At 44.0% G+C, this 21,425-nt stretch overlaps 1 protein-coding gene across 1 annotated transcript in view; it reads right to left on the bottom strand.

Annotated features, from left to right (window-relative positions):
• LOC310787902 (carbonic anhydrase-related protein 10-like) overlaps positions 1–13,720 on the bottom strand; it is a gene marked incomplete at both ends in the record, with an annotated part of 140,747 nt that extends 127,027 nt beyond the window's left edge. Inside the window, one exon of the mRNA XM_083649356.1 lies at positions 13,639–13,720. Within this exon, the coding sequence (XP_083505482.1) occupies positions 13,639–13,720 (82 nt within the window). The remainder of the gene's footprint in view (positions 1–13,638) is intronic.
• Positions 13,721–21,425: the final 7,705 nt, after the last annotated feature.

Genomic DNA, 21,425 nt, shown 5'->3' with positions numbered 1-21,425 from the left:
CCTGCTACCTACTGAAAGATGTTACCTATAGCACTCCTCCTGCTCTCCTGCTGAAAGATGTTACCTATAGTACTCCTCCTGCTATCTGCTGAAAGATGTTACCTATAGCACTCCTCCTGCTATCTGCTGAAAGATGTTACCTATAGCACTCCTCCTGCTATCCTGCTGAAAGATGTTACCTATAGTACTCCTCCTGCTATCTGAAAGATGTTACCTATAGCACTCCTCCTGCTCTCCTGCTGAAAGATGTTACCTATAGCACTCCTCCTGCTATCCTGCTGAAAGATGTTACCTATAGCACTCCTCCTGCTATCCTGCTGAAAGATGTTACCTATAGCACTCCTCCTGCTATCCTGCTGAAAGATGTTACCTATAGCACTCCTCCTGCTATCTGCTGAAAGATGTTACCTATAGTACTCCTCCTGCTCTCCTGCTGAAAGATGTTACCTATAGCACTCCTCCTGCTATCTGCTGAAAGATGTTACCTATAGCACTCCTCCTGCTCTCCTGCTGAAAGATGTTACCTATAGCACTCCTCCTGCTATCTGCTGAAAGATGTTACCTATAGCACTCCTCCTGCTATCTGCTGAAAGATGTTACCTATAGCACTCCTCCTGCTATCTGCTGAAAGATGTTACCTATAGCACTCCTCCTGCTATCCTGCTGAAAGATGTTACCTATAGCACTCCTCCTGCTATCTGCTGAAAGATGTTACCTATAGCACTCCTCCTGCTATCTGCTGAAAGATGTTACCTATAGCACTCCTCCTGCTATCTACTGAAAGATGTTACCTATAGCACTCCTCCTGCTATCCTGCTGAAAGATGTTACCTATAGCACTCCTCCTGCTATCCTGCTGAAAGATGTTACCTATAGCACTCCTCCTGCTATCCTGCTGAAAGATGTTACCTATAGTACTCCTCCTGCTATCTGAAAGATGTTACCTATAGTACTCCTCCTGCTATCTGAAAGATGTTACCTATAGCACTCCTCCTGCTATCTGCTGAAAGATGTTACCTATAGCACTCCTCATGCTGAAAGATGTTACCTATAGCACTCCTCCTGCTATCTGAAAGATGTTATCTATAGTACTCCTCATGCTGAAAGATGTTACCTATAGTACTCCTCCTGCTATCTGAAAGATGTTACCTATAGCACTCCTCCTGCTATCTGAAAGATGTTACCTATAGCACTCCTCATGCTGAAAGATGTTACCTATAGCACTCCTCCTGCTATCTGAAAGATGTTATCTATAGTACTCCTCATGCTGAAAGATGTTACCTATAGTACTCCTCCTGCTATCTGAAAGATGTTACCTATAGCACTCCTCCTGCTATCTGAAAGATGTTACCTATAGCACTCCTCCTGCTATCTGAAAGATGTTACCTATAGTACTCCTCCTGCTATCTGAAAGATGTTACCTATAGCACTCCTCCTGCTATCTGCTGAAAGATGTTACCTATAGCACTCCTCCTGCTATCTGCTGAAAGATGTTACCTATAGCACTCCTCCTGCTCTCCTGCTGAAAGATGTTACCTATAGCACTCCTCCTGCTATCTGAAAGATGTTACCTATAGTACTCCTCCTGCTATCTGAAAGATGTTACCTATAGTACTCCTCCTGCTATCTGAAAGATGTTACCTATAGCACTCCTCCTGCTATCTGAAAGATGTTACCTATAGCACTCCTCATGCTGAAAGATGTTACCTATAGCACTCCTCCTGCTATCTGAAAGATGTTATCTATAGTACTCCTCATGCTGAAAGATGTTACCTATAGTACTCCTCCTGCTATCTGAAAGATGTTACCTATAGCACTCCTCCTGCTATCTGAAAGATGTTACCTATAGCACTCCTCATGCTGAAAGATGTTACCTATAGTACTCCTCCTGCTATCTGAAAGATGTTACCTATAGCACTCCTCCTGCTATCTGAAAGATGTTACCTATAGCACTCCTCATGCTGAAAGATGTTATCTATAGCACTCCTCCTGCTATCTGAAAGATGTTACCTATAGTACTCCTCCTGCTATCTGAAAGATGTTACCTATAGCACTCCTCCTGCTATCCTGCTGAAAGATGTTACCTATAGCACTCCTCCTGCTATCTGAAAGATGTTACCTATAGTACTCCTCCTGCTATCTGAAAGATGTTACCTATAGCACTCCTCCTGCTATCTGAAAGATGTTACCTATAGCACTCCTCATGCTGAAAGATGTTACCTATAGCACTCCTCCTGCTATCTGAAAGATGTTACCTATAGCACTCCTCCTGCTATCTGAAAGATGTTACCTATAGTACTCCTCCTGCTATCTGAAAGATGTTACCTATAGCACTCCTCCTGCTATCTGAAAGATGTTACCTATAGTACTCCTCCTGCTATCTGAAAGATGTTACCTATAGCACTCCTCCTGCTATCTGCTGAAAGATGTTACCTATAGCACTCCTCCTGCTATCTACTGAAAGATGTTACCTATAGCACTCCTCCTGCTATCTGAAAGATGTTACCTATAGCACTCCTCCTGCTATCTGAAAGATGTTACCTATAGTACTCCTCCTGCTATCTGAAAGATGTTACCTATAGCACTCCTTCTGCTATCTGCTGAAAGATGTTACCTATAGCACTCCTCCTGCTATCCTGCTGAAAGATGTTACCTATAGCACTCCTCCTGCTATCTGCTGAAAGATGTTACCTATAGCACTCCTCCTGCTATCCTGCTGAAAGATGTTACCTATAGCACTCCTCCTGCTATCTGCTGAAAGATGTTACCTATAGCACTCCTCCTGCTCTCCTGCTGAAAGATGTTACCTATAGCACTCCTCCTGCTCTCCTGCTGAAAGATGTTACCTATAGCACTCCTCCTGCTATCTGAAAGATGTTACCTATAGTACTCCTCCTGCTATCTGAAAGATGTTACCTATAGTACTCCTCCTGCTATCTGAAAGATGTTACCTATAGCACTCCTCCTGCTATCTGAAAGATGTTACCTATAGCACTCCTCATGCTGAAAGATGTTACCTATAGCACTCCTCCTGCTATCTGAAAGATGTTATCTATAGTACTCCTCATGCTGAAAGATGTTACCTATAGTACTCCTCCTGCTATCTGAAAGATGTTACCTATAGCACTCCTCCTGCTATCTGAAAGATGTTACCTATAGCACTCCTCATGCTGAAAGATGTTACCTATAGTACTCCTCCTGCTATCTGAAAGATGTTACCTATAGCACTCCTCCTGCTATCTGAAAGATGTTACCTATAGCACTCCTCATGCTGAAAGATGTTATCTATAGCACTCCTCCTGCTATCTGAAAGATGTTACCTATAGTACTCCTCCTGCTATCTGAAAGATGTTACCTATAGCACTCCTCCTGCTATCCTGCTGAAAGATGTTACCTATAGCACTCCTCCTGCTATCTGAAAGATGTTACCTATAGTACTCCTCCTGCTATCTGAAAGATGTTACCTATAGCACTCCTCCTGCTATCTGAAAGATGTTACCTATAGCACTCCTCATGCTGAAAGATGTTACCTATAGCACTCCTCCTGCTATCTGAAAGATGTTACCTATAGCACTCCTCCTGCTATCTGAAAGATGTTACCTATAGCACTCCTCCTGCTATCTGAAAGATGTTACCTATAGCACTCCTCCTGCTATCTGAAAGATGTTACCTATAGCACTCCTCATGCTGAAAGATGTTACCTATAGCACTCCTCCTGCTATCTGAAAGATGTTACCTATAGCACTCCTCCTGCTATCTGAAAGATGTTACCTATAGCACTCCTCCTGCTATCTGAAAGATGTTATCTATAGCACTCCTCCTGCTATCTGAAAGATGTTACCTATAGCACTCCTCCTGCTATCTGAAAGATGTTACCTATAGCACTCCTCCTGCTATCTGAAAGATGTTACCTATAGCACTCCTCATGCTGAAAGATGTTACCTATAGCACTCCTCCTGCTATCTGAAAGATGTTACCTATAGCACTCCTCCTGCTATCTGAAAGATGTTACCTATAGCACTCCTCCTGCTATCTGAAAGATGTTATCTATAGCACTCCTCCTGCTATCTGAAAGATGTTACCTATAGCACTCCTCCTGCTATCTGAAAGATGTTATCTATAGCACTCCTCCTGCTATCTGAAAGATGTTACCTATAGCACTCCTCCTGCTATCTGAAAGATGTTATCTATAGCACTCCTCCTGCTATCTGAAAGATGTTACCTATAGCACTCCTCCTGCTATCTGAAAGATGTTACCTATAGCACTCCTCCTGCTATCTGAAAGATGTTATCTATAGCACTCCTCCTGCTATCTGAAAGATGTTATCTATAGCACTCCTCCTGCTATCTGAAAGATGTTACCTATAGCACTCCTCCTGCTATCTGAAAGATGTTACCTATAGCACTCCTCCTGCTATCTGAAAGATGTTACCTATAGCACTCCTCCTGCTACCTACTGAAAGATGTTACCTATAGCACTCCTCCTGCTATCTGAAAGATGTTACCTATAGTACTCCTCCTGCTATCTGAAAGATGTTATCTATAGCACTCCTCCTGCTATCTGAAAGATGTTACCTATAGCACTCCTCCTGCTATCTGAAAGATGTTATCTATAGCACTCCTCCTGCTATCTGAAAGATGTTACCTATAGCACTCCTCCTGCTATCTGAAAGATGTTACCTATAGCACTCCTCCTGCTATCTGAAAGATGTTACCTATAGTACTCCTCCTGCTATCTGAAAGATGTTATCTATAGCACTCCTCCTGCTATCTGAAAGATGTTACCTATAGCACTCCTCCTGCTATCTGAAAGATGTTACCTATAGCACTCCTCCTGCTATCTGAAAGATGTTACCTATAGCACTCCTCATGCTGAAAGATGTTACCTATAGCACTCCTCCTGCTATCTGAAAGATGTTACCTATAGCACTCCTCCTGCTATCTGAAAGATGTTACCTATAGTACTCCTCCTGCTATCTGAAAGATGTTACCTATAGCACTCCTCCTGCTATCTGAAAGATGTTACCTATAGCACTCCTCCTGCTATCTGAAAGATGTTACCTATAGTACTCCTCCTGCTATCTGAAAGATGTTACCTATAGCACTCCTCCTGCTATCTGAAAGATGTTACCTATAGCACTCCTCCTGCTATCTGCTGAAAGATGTTACCTATAGCACTCCTCCTGCTCTCCTGCTGAAAGATGTTACCTATAGCACTCCTCCTGCTACCTACTGAAAGATGTTACCTATAGCACTCCTCCTGCTATCTGAAAGATGTTACCTATAGCACTCCTCCTGCTATCTGAAAGATGTTACCTATAGTACTCCTCCTGCTATCTGAAAGATGTTACCTATAGCACTCCTCCTGCTATCTGAAAGATGTTACCTATAGCACTCCTCCTGCTATCTGAAAGATGTTACCTATAGCACTCCTCCTGCTATCTGAAAGATGTTACCTATAGCACTCCTCCTGCTCTCCTGCTGAAAGATGTTACCTATAGCACTCCTCCTGCTCTCCTGCTGAAAGATGTTACCTATAGCACTCCTCCTGCTCTCCTGCTGAAAGATGTTACCTATAGCACTCCTCCTGCTCTCCTGCTGAAAGATGTTACCTATAGCACTCCTCCTGCTATCTGCTGAAAGATGTTACCTATAGCACTCCTCCTGCTATCTGCTGAAAGATGTTACCTATAGCACTCCTCCTGCTATCTGCTGAAAGATGTTACCTATAGCACTCCTCCTGCTATCTGCTGAAAGATGTTACCTATAGCACTCCTCCTGCTATCTGCTGAAAGATGTTACCTATAGCACTCCTCCTGCTATCTGCTGAAAGATGTTACCTATAGCACTCCTCCTGCTATCTGCTGAAAGATGTTACCTATAGCACTCCTCCTGCTATCTGCTGAAAGATGTTACCTATAGCACTCCTCCTGCTCTCCTGCTGAAAGATGTTACCTATAGCACTCCTCCTGCTACCTACTGAAAGATGTTACCTATAGCACTCCTCCTGCTATCTGAAAGATGTTACCTATAGCACTCCTCCTGCTATCTGAAAGATGTTACCTATAGTACTCCTCCTGCTATCTGAAAGATGTTACCTATAGCACTCCTCCTGCTATCTGAAAGATGTTACCTATAGCACTCCTCCTGCTATCTGAAAGATGTTACCTATAGCACTCCTCCTGCTATCTGAAAGATGTTACCTATAGCACTCCTCCTGCTCTCCTGCTGAAAGATGTTACCTATAGCACTCCTCCTGCTCTCCTGCTGAAAGATGTTACCTATAGCACTCCTCCTGCTCTCCTGCTGAAAGATGTTACCTATAGCACTCCTCCTGCTCTCCTGCTGAAAGATGTTACCTATAGCACTCCTCCTGCTATCTGCTGAAAGATGTTACCTATAGCACTCCTCCTGCTATCTGCTGAAAGATGTTACCTATAGCACTCCTCCTGCTATCTGCTGAAAGATGTTACCTATAGCACTCCTCCTGCTATCTGCTGAAAGATGTTACCTATAGCACTCCTCCTGCTATCCTGCTGAAAGATGTTACCTATAGCACTCCTCCTGCTATCTGCTGAAAGATGTTACCTATAGCACTCCTCCTGCTATCTGCTGAAAGATGTTACCTATAGCACTCCTCCTGCTATCTGCAAGTCATTCTGCTGCACTTTTACCTCCATGATATTGTTAAAGAAACTAACCAAAAACATGCAAATCCTAATATGTAAATCCATGCAGCCCGCAAGGCTGAGTTAGTTTGCTTTGTTTGATCCATGCGTCTGTCAGCCTGATTTTAAACATCTCCAGCTATTTAGTCAAACACGGAGATTTCCATTTTCCACATGTTCCAAATTAATTTAAATGACAAAAACAATCTTTTGAATCTATTTTTCATGTCTCTGTTTTGTGAATGCTCAAGCAGGAAGCTGTCTCATGAGGGCTATACTGTCAGGATGAAACCAGATCTGTGGTGCAAAAAAGGTTGGGAAATATTGTCCTATCCTGATTCCTATCCATAAACTCAATCTGTCACTTACTGAGCCAAGTAATGTGTCTAAGAAAGCATAGAGTGAAGCCACTTTACAGACAAGCTTGTTCTGAAGAAGAACACAAAAGAAAACCGGTTGCCAGTCGTGCTCAGATGTTTCAGCACTGAGGACAGCGCTCTATACAGGGGGTATATAGGGGGTACGGTGGAGCAGTCGGTAGCGCTGTCGCCTCACAGTCAGAAGATCCTGAGTTCGATTCTCACCTGGGACACTGTGGGCGCCGTGGTTGTGTTCCCCCCCATATCCTCAGTGCCCACTGCCCAGGTGGGTTATCTCGTTGTAAGGGCTTTTCTCTCTGTGTGGAGTTTGCATGTTCTCCCCGTGCTCCCCCAGGGGGTTCCTCCGTATATAACCCCCCCACTATAAACATGCAGAAGATCAGATCGTCATCGTCATCCGACCAGTGACGACAACATCCGAAGTTGGTCCCCGGGCGCTGTACGAGAAAGCGACCACTGCTCCTGGCCTGCCCCTCGGAGGAAAGGACAAGCCTGGATGGGTCAAATGCAGAGGACATATTTCACCGGCCACCGTCAGCATGAGTATGTTGTGGCCGCATGCATGTATTGTGGTGTTCGTGTGACAATAAAAGACGGGCTTGTCCGTTACGAGAGTTACCTGATGCATCCATTGATGAGCGGGTTCAGCACCACCGCCGATGGCCAGCGACAGACTGTCACAGCCAACACAGCACTATGGCCAGTGCCACAGACAGTGACCTGCTGGTATTTTAGGCCTTACAACTGCTCATAGGCTTATTTCACAACCATGGTCAGTCAGTGCCACAGACTTATTATAACACTGCTGATATAGGCTATTTCACAACCATGGTCAGTCAAATAATGTGCTCAAATGAATCCAGTTTGAGATTCAGCGATGTGGAATGTCCATACAGCCACACAGGCATATAGTGAAGCCCACATAATCAACCCACAACAACAACAACAACAACAACAACAAACTACAAGTGTGTGCAAGGCTACACAATAAGCAGCACTGACGCCGCTGTGCAGCAGCAGCAACACAGATCAGATAGCCAGCAGCATCTATGACACCTTGACAAGCTTAGTCATCACAGATAATGAATAGGAAACAAGCTCCTGCAAACTCACGCGCTGTTTATTCAGCAACACACACACACGCGTGCACACACACACACACGCGCGCACACACACGCACGCACACACACGCACACACACACACACACACGCACACACACACACACACACACACACATATCAACTTGTAGACATCCTATAATCAAAACATAGGTGCAGGAAAGCAGCATGCGTGAACAGCGTTAATAAGACAGCGCTGATAAAAAGTCGGGGGAGGGGGGAATATAAAAAATAATAATAATAATAATAAGACAGCGCCAACGTGGCAGAACAATACTAATGATAACAAATAATAAACCAGCAGAAAAGCGACAGCGGAGCACTCAGATGTGTCGAGTCAACCGCACATGACAAGTGAAGGAGTGTGTGGGAGGCACTGAGCCATCATCAGATCAAACATGGTGGGATACACGCACTTTAATCAATATTCGCTTGGGAAAAGCATCATATTAATAGAATATCATATTCATTGCCAGCATTTTTTTCACAATAGTATTGATTGAATGAGTCATCAGCAGGTTAATTCAGGCCAATTCAAACATCTCAGACCCTCATGAATATATATATTTGACCACTGCACTAATGAGGCACCAGTTTGGGCGCAGTAAACGCGGAAGTGATTCTGGACGTGTTAGCGAGCAGTCTCAATGCTACTGTGCTGTTCTCATAGTGCGGTGTGCAAAACAAAAATTTGAATTTACTCATTTACTCATTTTACTCATTTACATTTAAAAGTACTCAAGTAGAATATCTTTCATTTAGTAAGAGTAAAAGTATAGCTTTATAAAAAATACTTAAAAAGTACAAATCATCAAAAAACTCAAGTACTTGTACTTGAGTAATACTTGAGCAGAGCACTTGAGTACTTGAGCAATAAGACAATGTGAGGAGAATAGAAGGGTGTAGTAGCTGTGTGAGGCCAGCAGGACGTTGGAGAAGCTGCAGTCGCTGATGTGAAGCGCTTAGTGTCAGGCTCAAATTTCCCAAAAGGCCTCTCACACACTTCACACACACACACACACACACACACACACACACACAGACGCACAAACACACACATGCACACGCGCACATGCACACACACACACACACACACACACACACACACACAGACACACTTCGCACACACTTTTTCATTTGCAATCAAAGCACTCTATATTGGAGTTTCATTCCAAAATGAGAAATGCAGCATTTGAAAGATGTGACATCCGGCATGAAAGACAAACTCAAAGTTAAATTAAAGTTATTAATATAGCTGTTCCGCTCCCTTTATTTTTGGTTGACAATGTTGAAAAGGTTTTCAAATGTTTGTGTGTATATATGTATATATATATATGTAAGGGTTAATGCACGACGAGGTGTCCATTATCACTTTTTAAGGGACGACGCGAGAAGCGTGAACTGGTCCGAGGCACAGCCGAGGAGCGGTTGCTTCCGAAGTCCCTTAAAAAGTGATAATGGACACCTCGAAGTGCATTAACCCGCTTATACCATGGTCACTTGCCAAAGAAACACAACAAGACCATTCATTTATATTTCCATGCATTTTGCAATCAAAATGAAGTTTTCATAACCTTGAATATGAGTTGAGAAACGGCGAGACAAAATAGTCCCCTGGCTGCTCAAGATTAGGCTATCATTGGATAAAATGGCCGCTTAGTGCCTGCTGCACCTGGCACAATTCCAGAGTCAAGCTAACTAATAATTTGGGCAATTGTAGCCTATGTAACAACATACAAAATAAAACGTCAATGTATAAGAATGCAACGCCATGTAACTGGGTCGTTTAAACTCGCATTCCAGGGAATTACGTTAACGTCTGCGGGTCTTATAAGACGTAAATGGCGCGAGGCAGGAGTAAACTGAAAACCATCTAAGCTTTCAGTATGTTGGAGTCCAGGTATGTTTTGTACAAGGACGTCTCTCAGTGTGTTGCTGTTAACTCCCCATTTCGTTGTTTTCTTTTTGTTGATCTCGTCTTTTTCCTCTTGACTTGATTTGTATCAGTGATAAGAGGCAGCAGCGCGCGCTCTCCCAGAGCGCCTGGCTGCTGCTCACTGCAAGTTGTAAACAGAGGGTTTGACAGTTGACAGCTGAGAGCCCGGCTTCTGTCAGCTGACCAGAATGAAAATCAAATTTCTAAATAGCCGTTATTTTAATAAACTGAGCACTCAGGGGTAATCTAAATAGTTACTTTGACCGACTAAATTATTTTCTAAACTTATAAAAGTGCCATATTAAGCGTTAACGGTGGTATAAAGCTCAAACGGCCGGGCTCGCCCCCGCAGGGCGCAGCTCCCCCCGCTCAGCTTGCAGAGGCACGCGCGTCACTTAATGGCTCAGAGCCGGCTTCTGTCAGGAGGGAAATCTCCGAAACGAAAATCAAAATTGTAAATAAGAGTTATTTTTGATAAACTGAGCACACAGGGGTGATTTAAATACTTACTTTGACCGACTCATTTTTTTTCCTCAACTAACAAAAGTGCCATATTAACCCTTAACGGGGGTATAGAGCTCAAACTGCTCTCTTGATAACACTGTTGAAACTATGGTGCATTGATATGAATGGTGAACAGACCATTTGACTTAACTACTTTACCAACTGTACATTATCACTTTTTAATGGACACCCTGCAGCCAATCAGAATCGAGTATTCACCCAGACCATGGTATAAATATAGATACTGTATATAGATAGATAGATAGATAGATAGATAGATAGATAGATAGATAGATAGATAGATAGATAGATAGATAGATAGATAGATATATCTCCACTGATCAGATATTTTTCTTAATACTGTGTAGTGTCATCTCTATCTCTCAACTTAAATCATTGTAGGCTTTTGCTGGCAGGCCTGGCAGCAGTGAAAAAGACCAAACTGACGCTGTGGTTGAATCACAACCTTCTGTTCATTCAACACTGGAGCAGAATAGAGCATCTCTCCAGGGTATAACAGCATGACTCAATAGAGCCAACCCCAGCAGAGCAACCGTGCAGGCATATATATATATATGTGTGTGTGTGTGTGTGTGTGTGTGTGTGTGTGTGTGTGTGTGTGTGTGTGTGTGTGTGTGTGTGTGTGCGTGTGCGTGTGCGTGTGTGCGTGTGTGTGTGTGTGTGTGTGTGTGTAAATATATACACACTAGTGCTGCACGATTTGGGGGAAAGGTGCGATTAGCGATTATGGTGGACAATATTGCGATTGCGATTCTGATATAATAAACAAGAGGTATCTAGGGATGTGCCGGCATGAGTTTTTGACTGTATGATAACCTTGGACAAAAATACCACGGTTTCACGTATCACAGACTAAAATACATGAAATATGTTACAATTTAAAATATATTAAAACTAATTAAATAAAACAATTTGAAATAAAATTATCTTTACAAAAAAATAAAACATTTTGAGACATTTGCCTGTCCCAAACATGCAAAAAAAGAAACACCAGAAAAATAGAAACTGCACTGTGTTACAGCACATAGAAGATGGCTCAGACTGGCAAAGTTAGTTACATGTCTGTCGAGTAATACAATGATACACCCCGTTTATTTATTTTGTAGCGACAGATGGCCTTAAACGCCACACTCACGTGACGCTTCTTGAGAGAGAGGTGAGGTAACGTGCATCTTTCTGCAGACTTTATCGAGGGACCATGAAGGCGTCATGTGACAGGCTAAAGCTTCTGGCATACTCTTCGCGCACGCACTGGAGGCGGGGCTCCGAGGAGGGCGCACGCACTCTGCGCAGGCCAAAACAGAACATACTCAGTGCTCAGCTCGCTCCTCCAGGCAGTCTGAATGAAATTGAATGTAACGTTCCCAATTCTATGTATTAAATTCTAAAAAACGACCCTCAACATTTGGGAAGGCTAAGCCACACAACTAGTTTGTTATAATCGAACATCATGCTTTGAAGGCGACTTTACGACGGTGAGGACTCAATCACTGCAGATATCCGCTGATAGCCTACCACGGAGATCTCACAGGCACAGGCAGCAAAACCCAATGCGCTGATAGAAAAATCTCCATGGACGCGCCGTGCTGCGCTCAGGCCTCGCCCCCCGACACGCCCCGTGCAATTACGTCATAATCGCCGCGCGCCCTATGCGCTTGGCTGGGCGCAAAGAGTATGCCAGAAGCTTAACGCTAGTTGAAGCCTGGAGGTGCTGCTGCTGGCAGCTGCGACAGTGTTTTGCTATCAACCTTGTTAATCTCGCTATATTCTTCATCACAGCGGGTCATTACCCACTGTGCACTTAATCGTGCACTAGTTCTGCATAAGCACCTGCAGCTCTCTCCTTATTTTACTGACGTTCTCACTAATCACACGGCTGTTTACATGCGTTTCTGAACGGCAAGCTAGTTATTAGCATAGCTAGCTGTTAGCGATCATGGATGTTCTCTCTCTCCCTCTCGGTAAGATGTAACTTTGCTGCGCATAACATTACTTATTTGCGGGAGTGCATGGGAGAAGCCTTCCGCTAGTGTTGATGCCCACAGTGTGATGGCAGAGAAACGTGTGTTTGCTGCGTCGAGTGTAACGTTAGTTTAGAGGCTCACACAGTAAAAAGACGTGAAAAAATAATAATAATCGCACACTTTTGCGGTTATGTAATCGCACGTGCTGACATCGCGATTGCGATTGCGATTAGATTAATCGTGCAGCACTAATACACACACACATATATATCTCCCTTAGAAACAATAAGGAGTTGTGATGAGAAGACATGTCTGCAGCCACAGTAAGAGGAATAGAAGACGTGTATACTGTAGTATCTGAGCTGTAGGCAGCTTCACCCTCAGACTGTGGCTTCCTGAGATGTTCTCCTTCCTGACACATCAGAGACTTGGAACAGACTGAGCTGACTGCACATGAAGAAGAGAAATGAAAGAGCAAAGTGCCAGAGTGAGACAAGCCCAGGCTCCGGGCTTCTCAGGAGCAGTGTTTTCACAAAACGGTGAACATCTCACGCTGATTCTAAACAAAACTAGGCTTGCAAATTCGATCACATTAGATCGATCACGTTGTTTAAGTGGTCGAGCATTGCGGGTGTCGTGTTGTGTGTCAATGTGGACACAGAATGACAGTAGTTGGGTTTCTCCACCTGTTTTTATGCAAATGTTCAATTTGTGCATAAAGAAACTGAACGGAAACGCTGCAAAGTGCAAAAAAAGCAATTAACTGTCACGTAATAATTGGCATTGAAGTGGAACTCTTCAAGAAGACAGATTCTGGTCCAATTGAGCCCAAAATGACCCAATCTCCCAACCTCGATTTTGGAGAATGAGAGGGGGGAGCATTTGCTGGTTACACAAGATAAACACAAGAAAAGTCTTAAATGGCATTTTGCTGCTTAAGTGGCCAGCAGAGGGCACAGTGCAAGCAATTAACAGTCTGGTGACATTTCTAAATAAAGTGTTGGCATTAAAGTTTCTTGCCGAGTCAGATGGGTGACGGTCTATTACCTGGAACGAAGCTTCCCTGGACAACGTCCTTATACGCCCACCAACCGTCATGAAGCTTGGATGAGATAGGCTGAGCTGCAGGGAGAGAGAGAGAGAGAGAGAGACAGAGAGAGAGAGAGAGAGAGACAGAGAGAGACACAGAGAGAGAGAGACAGAGAGAGAGAGAGAGAATTATAATTGTTCTGTAGTGAATAAAATACTTTGTTCTCCATTTTTCTTTGGCAATATAGGCTAGAAGTCTCAGTGCCAATGAAGTGCCCACTCAATTGAAATGGGAGAATAAAGCCGCCTTCAGACTGTACGATTTTAGCAATTATACGTTTATTGCGAGCCACACTGTGCGACATGGGATCTAATAAGGTTGGGTAGGACATCAGGTTTCATGTGTGTAGACTGTACGATGATGACAATGATGAAGAGAGCAAAACATCCTGACTCCCAACTCGTCACATCATGTGGTTTGGTCAGGAAGGCCTCAGGACTCAGGAGACACCTTGGCGTCACTGGGTACTACGATACGTCCATCTGCATCCATGCATCGATTCAATGATCTAATAGCATCGATGCACAGTGGAAACTAGGCATGGGTCGATTTCCGGTTTTACCGGTTCAGTTCGGTGTACGAGCCCGAACCAGTTTGATCACGTGCGAACCGAAAAAACGTATTAGCCTCTTCTCAAGTTGCACTAGTATGCAAAAGTCTTATTTTGTTTATTATGTTGATGTTTGAAGAAAAGTTAAGCTGAATAGTTATGAGAAATAAATACAGGGTGTGTTTGTTACACAGGTGTCCTGCTCTTCTTTTTATTCAGTATCATTGCTGGTTGACAATACCAGCTTAGAGGTGTATTATCGCTATCAGGTGGACTGAAGTTGCACTACAGACAGTTATGGGCCACACTCGGGAGCCCTGCTTAAAAATAAATAAATAAATTTAAAAAAAAATAATAATAATAATAATTACAAAAAAAATCGGTATACCGGTTCGATCCGGTTTAGACGGCAATATCGAACCGGTTTTAAAATTTTCAAACCGACCCAGCCCTAGTGCAAACGTGTAGAAATCACCATGAAAAATTAAGAAATCAACAGTATTTCTATTCTTTTATTTTGAGATTCCGCGCCACGTCTGAGCACCTCTTTCTGCATACAAACAATGCAAGCGCATGGCGAGCACACACGGAAGAGAGGAGAGGATATTGGCTCTAGACTCCAGAGAGCTGCGAGCCTGCGAGGACCTGACATTTCAGCCCCCAGCCCGCCCAGCCCCGACCCAAGCCCGACCCAAGCCCGAGGGGTTAAGCTATTATTGAGCCTGAGCCCGTCAGCACCAGGACCCACATCAATATCATGAAATGACGACACACCTCTCTCTCCCTCTCTCTCTCTCTCTCTCTCTCTCTCTCTCTGTCTCTCTCTCTCTCTCTTCTCTCTCTCTCTCTCTCCCTCTCTCTCTCTCTCTCTCTCTCTCTCTCTCTCTGTCTCTCTCTCTCTCTCTCTTCTCTCTCTCTCTCTCTCTCTCTCTCTGTGCATGCTGCTGCGGAGGCTCTGAACTTGACAGCCCGCCCCGCTCCCCCTCTTACACACCACACACACACACACACACACACACACACACACACACACACCACACACACACACACACACACACACACACACACACACACGCTGTAATCACTTTAATAACAACTGGCCACAATAATAAGAAATGTTGTCACTCTCGTTTAATTGCCAACAGCAACAACGCCCACAAACTGAAACATGATGTCACTCGAGCATATCTAAATGAAAACAGCAGACTCAGCGTTTACCTGAATAACGTCCGTGTGTCCTCACATGTCACAAATCTGTTTATCTGAATAACGTCCGTGTGTCCTCACATGTCACAAATCTGTTTATCTGAATAACGTCCGTGTGTCCTCACATGTCACAAATCTGTTTATCTGAATAACGTCCGTGTGTCCTCACATGTCACAAATCTGTTTATCTGAATAACGTCCGTGTGTCCTCACATGTCACAAATCTGTTTATCTGAATAACGTCCGTGTGTCCTCACATGTCACAAATCTGTTTATCTGAATAACGTCCGTGTGTCCTCACATTACACACCACACACACACACACACACACACACACACACACATAACGTCCGTGTGTCCTCACATGTCACAAATCTGTTTATCTGAATAACGTCCGTGTGTCCTCACATTACACACCACACACACACACACACACACACACACACACACACACACACATAACGTCCGTGTGTCCTCACATGTCACATGTCACAAATCCTCACCAACCGACTAAATCCACAATCAGGCAAAACTATAGAGCTCAACAGTCACGTGACGTTTCGTGACGTCATTGCCCCGGAAGTAAGTCCCACCATTCATTTTCTCCACAGACATTTCGAAAAAGCCTACTGAATCGTGACGTAGGGATGTAACGATAACCGGTTTGAATGATAACCGTGATAAAATTCCTTACGATAACCGTACCGTTTCAAATGTTCATTATCATTAAAACCGTGGTACCGTGATTACTGTGTTACCATGATTACAGTGCTTTGAAAAACATGGTAAATACTGTCCATCATCAACCAAAGTTGGCAACCTTCTCCCAGATGCAAACGTGCAGCCTTGGAGAAATGATTTCACTGAGTCTGTCAGTACATTTTGAAAATTGTCAGCAATGTTTTACAAATACCGTGATAATACGATAACCGTGATAATTTTGCTCACGATAATCGTGATGTGAAATTTTCATACCGTTACATGTCTAAAAACATTCGCTTTGAGACCAACCCCACCCCTACTGGGTACCCCTTTTTTTCTTTTCTTTTTTTTGTCTACTTGGACTCGCAAGTTAAAGACTTGATCTGACTTGAGACGTGATGACTCGAATGAGTTGTTTGTGTTCATCAGTTAGCATTACATAAAATATGAACATGTTCAATGGTGTAACGTTCTCTGTATGGGAGCGCACACTGGGAATGGCACTGTCAGTCTGTCACCATTGGATGACTCAGTCAACCTCCTTGCTATGGCAACAGTCAAGCTTCTCACACGGACTTTTTCCCCCAAGAAGAAGCATTCCTTAGTCGTTACTCGCTATAAATTGTCCAATAATATCATGAGTAGACAGGTACTAAGAGTACCTGTCACAGGACCTGTCACAGCACCGGTGACTTGACTTGGGGCTTGACTTGACTTGCCTTGACTTGCGCAAGAGAAAATGACTCTGGACTTGCTTGAGACTTGAGAATAAATCCCATGGGCCCAAAGAGTCAATACTTGCTATTCTTCTGCATGAAATCTACAAATATACAGATAATGAATATTGGGACAAAATATCCGGTTTTGATATTGTTATATTGTAGCTACACTATATTATATATTGTTATATTGTAGCTACACTATATTGTATATTGTTATATTGTAGCTACATACAAATAGTCTGAAAAGATCGGCCTTCAAAAAATCATATCGGTAGAATCCTGCTCATTAGCCAAGTGTGTGTGTGTGTGTGTGTGTGTGTGTGTGTGTGTGTGTGTGTGTGTGTGTGTGTGTGTGTGACGTGTGTGTGCGTGCTTGCGTTCGTTCGTGCGTGCGTGCGTGCGTGCAATTGCTTCTGAGTGCTTTAGACTTGGGCCGAATCATTTTACTTTGAAAATCCGACTGGAAGTTGTATCGTCCTTATCGCTAGTAGAACACTAGTCTCAACGCCAGACCCATGAGAGTTCTTACACTGATACACTACGTTACTGCATGCTAGGGCTGTCACTTTTTCCCAAAATAAAGTTCGAACGAACTTTAATTGCCCGAAATTCGTTCGAATATATTCGAAGTTTTTTGGTTAATTAAAAAAAAAAAAAAAAAAAAAAATCAGTCCAGGCCACCGGGCATCAGCCCGACGTGTTAGCTTGGACGCTCACAGTCACAACACTGCCTCACAAACTTGGCTGCATCCAACTCGAGACAACTTTTCAGACCCTGGAGACAATCTTTCTCAGAAGAGACTAACGCGACAAATCTGGAGACTTTTTCTGACATGGGATTAACATTACCAGCAAGCAGCAGTTGGTTAATTTTGGTTCATAAAAAAAAAAAAAAAATAGAACAGTCAATTTACATATCGAACACGAACCCCTCCCCCACATTCGAAGTTGCATTCGAATTTCGAATGAAAAGTGACAGCCCTACTGCATGCTGCAGAGCTCTCTCTGGGTCTGGGGCACTTTCCCTCAGAGGGCTGGTTATGGGAGGGAACCGTTCACTTGGCCAGTCATATGCCAGTGGTGGATTCAGTCCTCTCCAATCAGTAACGACTTTGCAATCAGACGACACGGGAGGCGCAGCCCATTTTTCGAACCGCTCTCTCATCGGTGCTACGACCTGTCACTCATTCAATTTCAACCCGCCTTCAAAACCAGCAGTGGCTGTTTACTGGCACAGACTAATTTATGTAGTATGCGGAGCGCAGCGATTCAACGTAATATTTGAGTCTGGGGAGAGACTAGTAGACACAGACAGGACAGTCCGCAGCCAGCCATCCATTGCCAGACTCACTCGTACCGGAATCGGAGTCACAAACAGATGGAATTAAAATGTGTCAGCTGGTGGTTTAGTACACGGGAGACAAAGCTACGGCTTCAGCAGACATGAGTTCTGACTAACGTTAGGTTGGCTGGCATGACAATGACATCTTAGCGTCTAATGTTAGTATCGCTAGCGGGATGCTAGCTATCTATCAAGCCAATTCTGGGATTACTAACGTTACCAACATGTCATTCAAGATCGCTAAAATGTTTTGTTGACAATATGACTATGCTGTCTGTTAATGTTAGACAATCTAAGAGCAGCTATCTGCTAAGGTTTTTCACTGTCTGCAGTGCACAGTGAGACTATCATTAAACAGCACACTGTGGGATATGTCACTAATCACAGTAACGTGAACGTCCACAATCAGAGACCACCATTACATAATGTTAGGCAAACTACAGATGACTAAATAAATAGTTATCGAGTCATTCTTATCTGCTAAGACATTCATAGTGCATCATGAGAATGTTAGCCTACTTTAATTGAATTAAACTAAATTGTAATGTATCAGATTAATCCTTGTGTCCTTAAATGTGCTCCTAACTTTTTCAACTTAGGAGCATAATGTAAGGTGATAATCACATCACAGACACCCAGTTCATAAATGCTGCAATACTTAAAATGCAAAGGCTTCCATCCGTGGGCCATAGGCTCAATCCCCACTGTGTTAACTCGGTTGGTGATAGTGACTTTAACAGACGTTTATTGACATGAAAATCTTTGATCGTCTTTGATCGTATCATTTAATAATTATGTATACAAAATTACAAAGAAGGTAACGCTTAAAATGTATTATTGCGGTGCCAAAAGGCGTGGTGAAAAATGTGGGTGCACCTAAATGATGTGCTGGTGCACCTAAATTAAAAAGTAAGGTGCACCGGTGCACCTAGTGTAAAAAGTGAGTCTGGAGCCCTGTGATCTGTCATGTGATCTGTCATGTGATCTGTCATGTGATCTGTGATCTGTCAGAGTGGGAGACATGAGGCTCGTTTGAGATGACTGCCGCCTCGCCTGGAAAGCAGGCGAGAGCAGGCGAGCACAGTCAGGCGAGGCGTCAACAAGTCGAACACCCCCGACGGCACACTCGCTGCTGCTTTTCTTCTTCTACAGTTTGGTTTAACAGCGGTTTGTAAACAAATTAAAACATGCATTAGCGCCACCCACACTCACTGCTCAAATAACACAGATCTACAGATTCCTTATTTTAATTTTAATGTAGGCATTCCAGGTGGTATTTATGTAAAATATGGAGTGACAGCTTGGAATAGATATAAAATTGAAGTTTCTACACTTCACTGTGGGTTTGTGATGCACCTGTGTTGAACCAATGGGCGCTCAGCTTGATGCGTTTCTCGTCATCCTCTGTCAGCCGCAGTCGGGCGCAGTTGGTGGGGAGCAACTGCGGCGCCTCGCTCCAAATCTGTGCCCGCCTCGCTCTCGCGAGAGTCACGTGACTCACGCAGTCGGGCAGGACGGAGCAAGTCGGACAACTTTCTAACCATCATGCAATGGGGCAAGCAAGGCGCTGGTCGAATCTGCGCAGAATTTGCTCATCTCAAACGAGCCTATGGATTCAATCCGTTTTAGTACAGTTCCTGAACATCGCAAATAAACAGTTTTTTTATGTTAGGAAATGTAATGTTTGACAGATTATTGTTTTCAGACTAAAAATGTCTACCTCATACAGAATCTCTAATACACCTAATATACTTCTCTAGTGAGTTTATATTTGTTGTGGTTTTTTACTCTCCTATACGGTGGTGCTCAATGTGTGGTACGGGTCGGGGGGACCACCAGCACCAGGGGTTCTTGAGGGGGTTCCAGGGGGAGAATCATTCAACTTCAGAATGATGTAATTTAGCCTACGAGAAGTGAACACAATTGGAGAACGTGTTCTGTTCTGATCATAGTCTCTCGCTCATCTCTCTCCCGACAATACATGGATTTCTGGACAAAAATCATATCTGGTCAAAAATTCTCAGATTTTGGGTCAGCGAGACACATCTCATCAAATGGAGGCTGTGGCTCTGATATGGCCTCAGTGAGGTGTCACTCTCCTACTCTCTTTATTCTAATAGGTGAGAGATGCTTTTTCACAGAATCGTGTTGCTAGGGAACAGTTTGGAACACTTTGAGGTTTTCAAAGTGGGAGGCGTGCCTCCCCAAGGCTCGGAAACTGCTTGGAGTCCAAGCAGTTTCAGGGGAGGCTCAGTGAATGGAAGTGGAAAAAAGATGACATTAGTTCTGACATTAGTTATCAACATGAGATCACAGAGAATAGCCTAAATGTGTGTGATTTGGTTAAATACAGTAGTTTGGGGGAATTTGACTGTTTTCCCCACTTCCCCAGAGTCAGAAAAGATTCTAATGTATTGTTGTAATGTAATGTAATGTCGAACAACAAGCAGACTCTATCTCGACTCAATTGTTGAGTGTCTATGGGATGAAATAACAGAATCATGATCCCATAGGCATCCAGGAACTGAGCGACGGGGGGGCTGATTCCAAGCTTTGTGGGGGGGGGAGGCCCACAGTCTCAGACTTTGAACCCCCCCAACCGGTCTAAAGGCTGCTATATCCTCCCCAAACCTCTGTGTGTGTGTGTGTGTGTGTGTGTGTGTGTGTGTGTGTGTGTGTGTGTGTGTGTGTGTGTGTGTGTGTGTGTGTGTGTGTGTGTGTGTGTGTGTGTGTGTGTGTGTGTGTGTGTGTGTGTGTGTGTGTGTGTGTGTGTGTGTGTGTGTGTCGCCTCTCTTACCCAGTGACGTGCAGATGAAAGCCACTTGAAGAATCAGAGAGAGATCCCAGACGACACGCATGCTTCCTTCACTTCATGTCCGTGCTCGGTGCAGCTGGTACGGGACGGCGCTTTCACACGACACGCTCAAACTTTCAGCGGCGCTCATGCTGTTTCCTGCCCGTGTCTCGGTGTCTCCTCACCGGGCATCATCCCGCCTCTCCTCCCGGGCTGGCGTCCGAGCGACACGTCGCTGCTGTGAGCCGCGTCTGCCATCTACCTGACCCCCCCTACTACTACTCAAAACTAACCCGACATGGAGCCTGTGAAGTCAAGGAGAAATAAACCCGCGTCGCTCCAGCGAGGATGATTTGCAGCACAGGTTGACGCGCGCCGCCCGTCTGTCTGCAGCGGATAAACTTCTGTGATGATGCGCACAGCGAGAG

This window comes from Poromitra crassiceps (genome assembly GCF_964638095.1).
Source record: "Poromitra crassiceps genome assembly, chromosome: 13".
Classification (NCBI taxonomy): Eukaryota; Metazoa; Chordata; class Actinopteri; order Beryciformes; family Melamphaidae; genus Poromitra; species Poromitra crassiceps.
The sequence above is the reverse complement of the archived record's forward strand: the minus strand, read 5'-3'. Positions and strand labels throughout refer to the sequence as shown.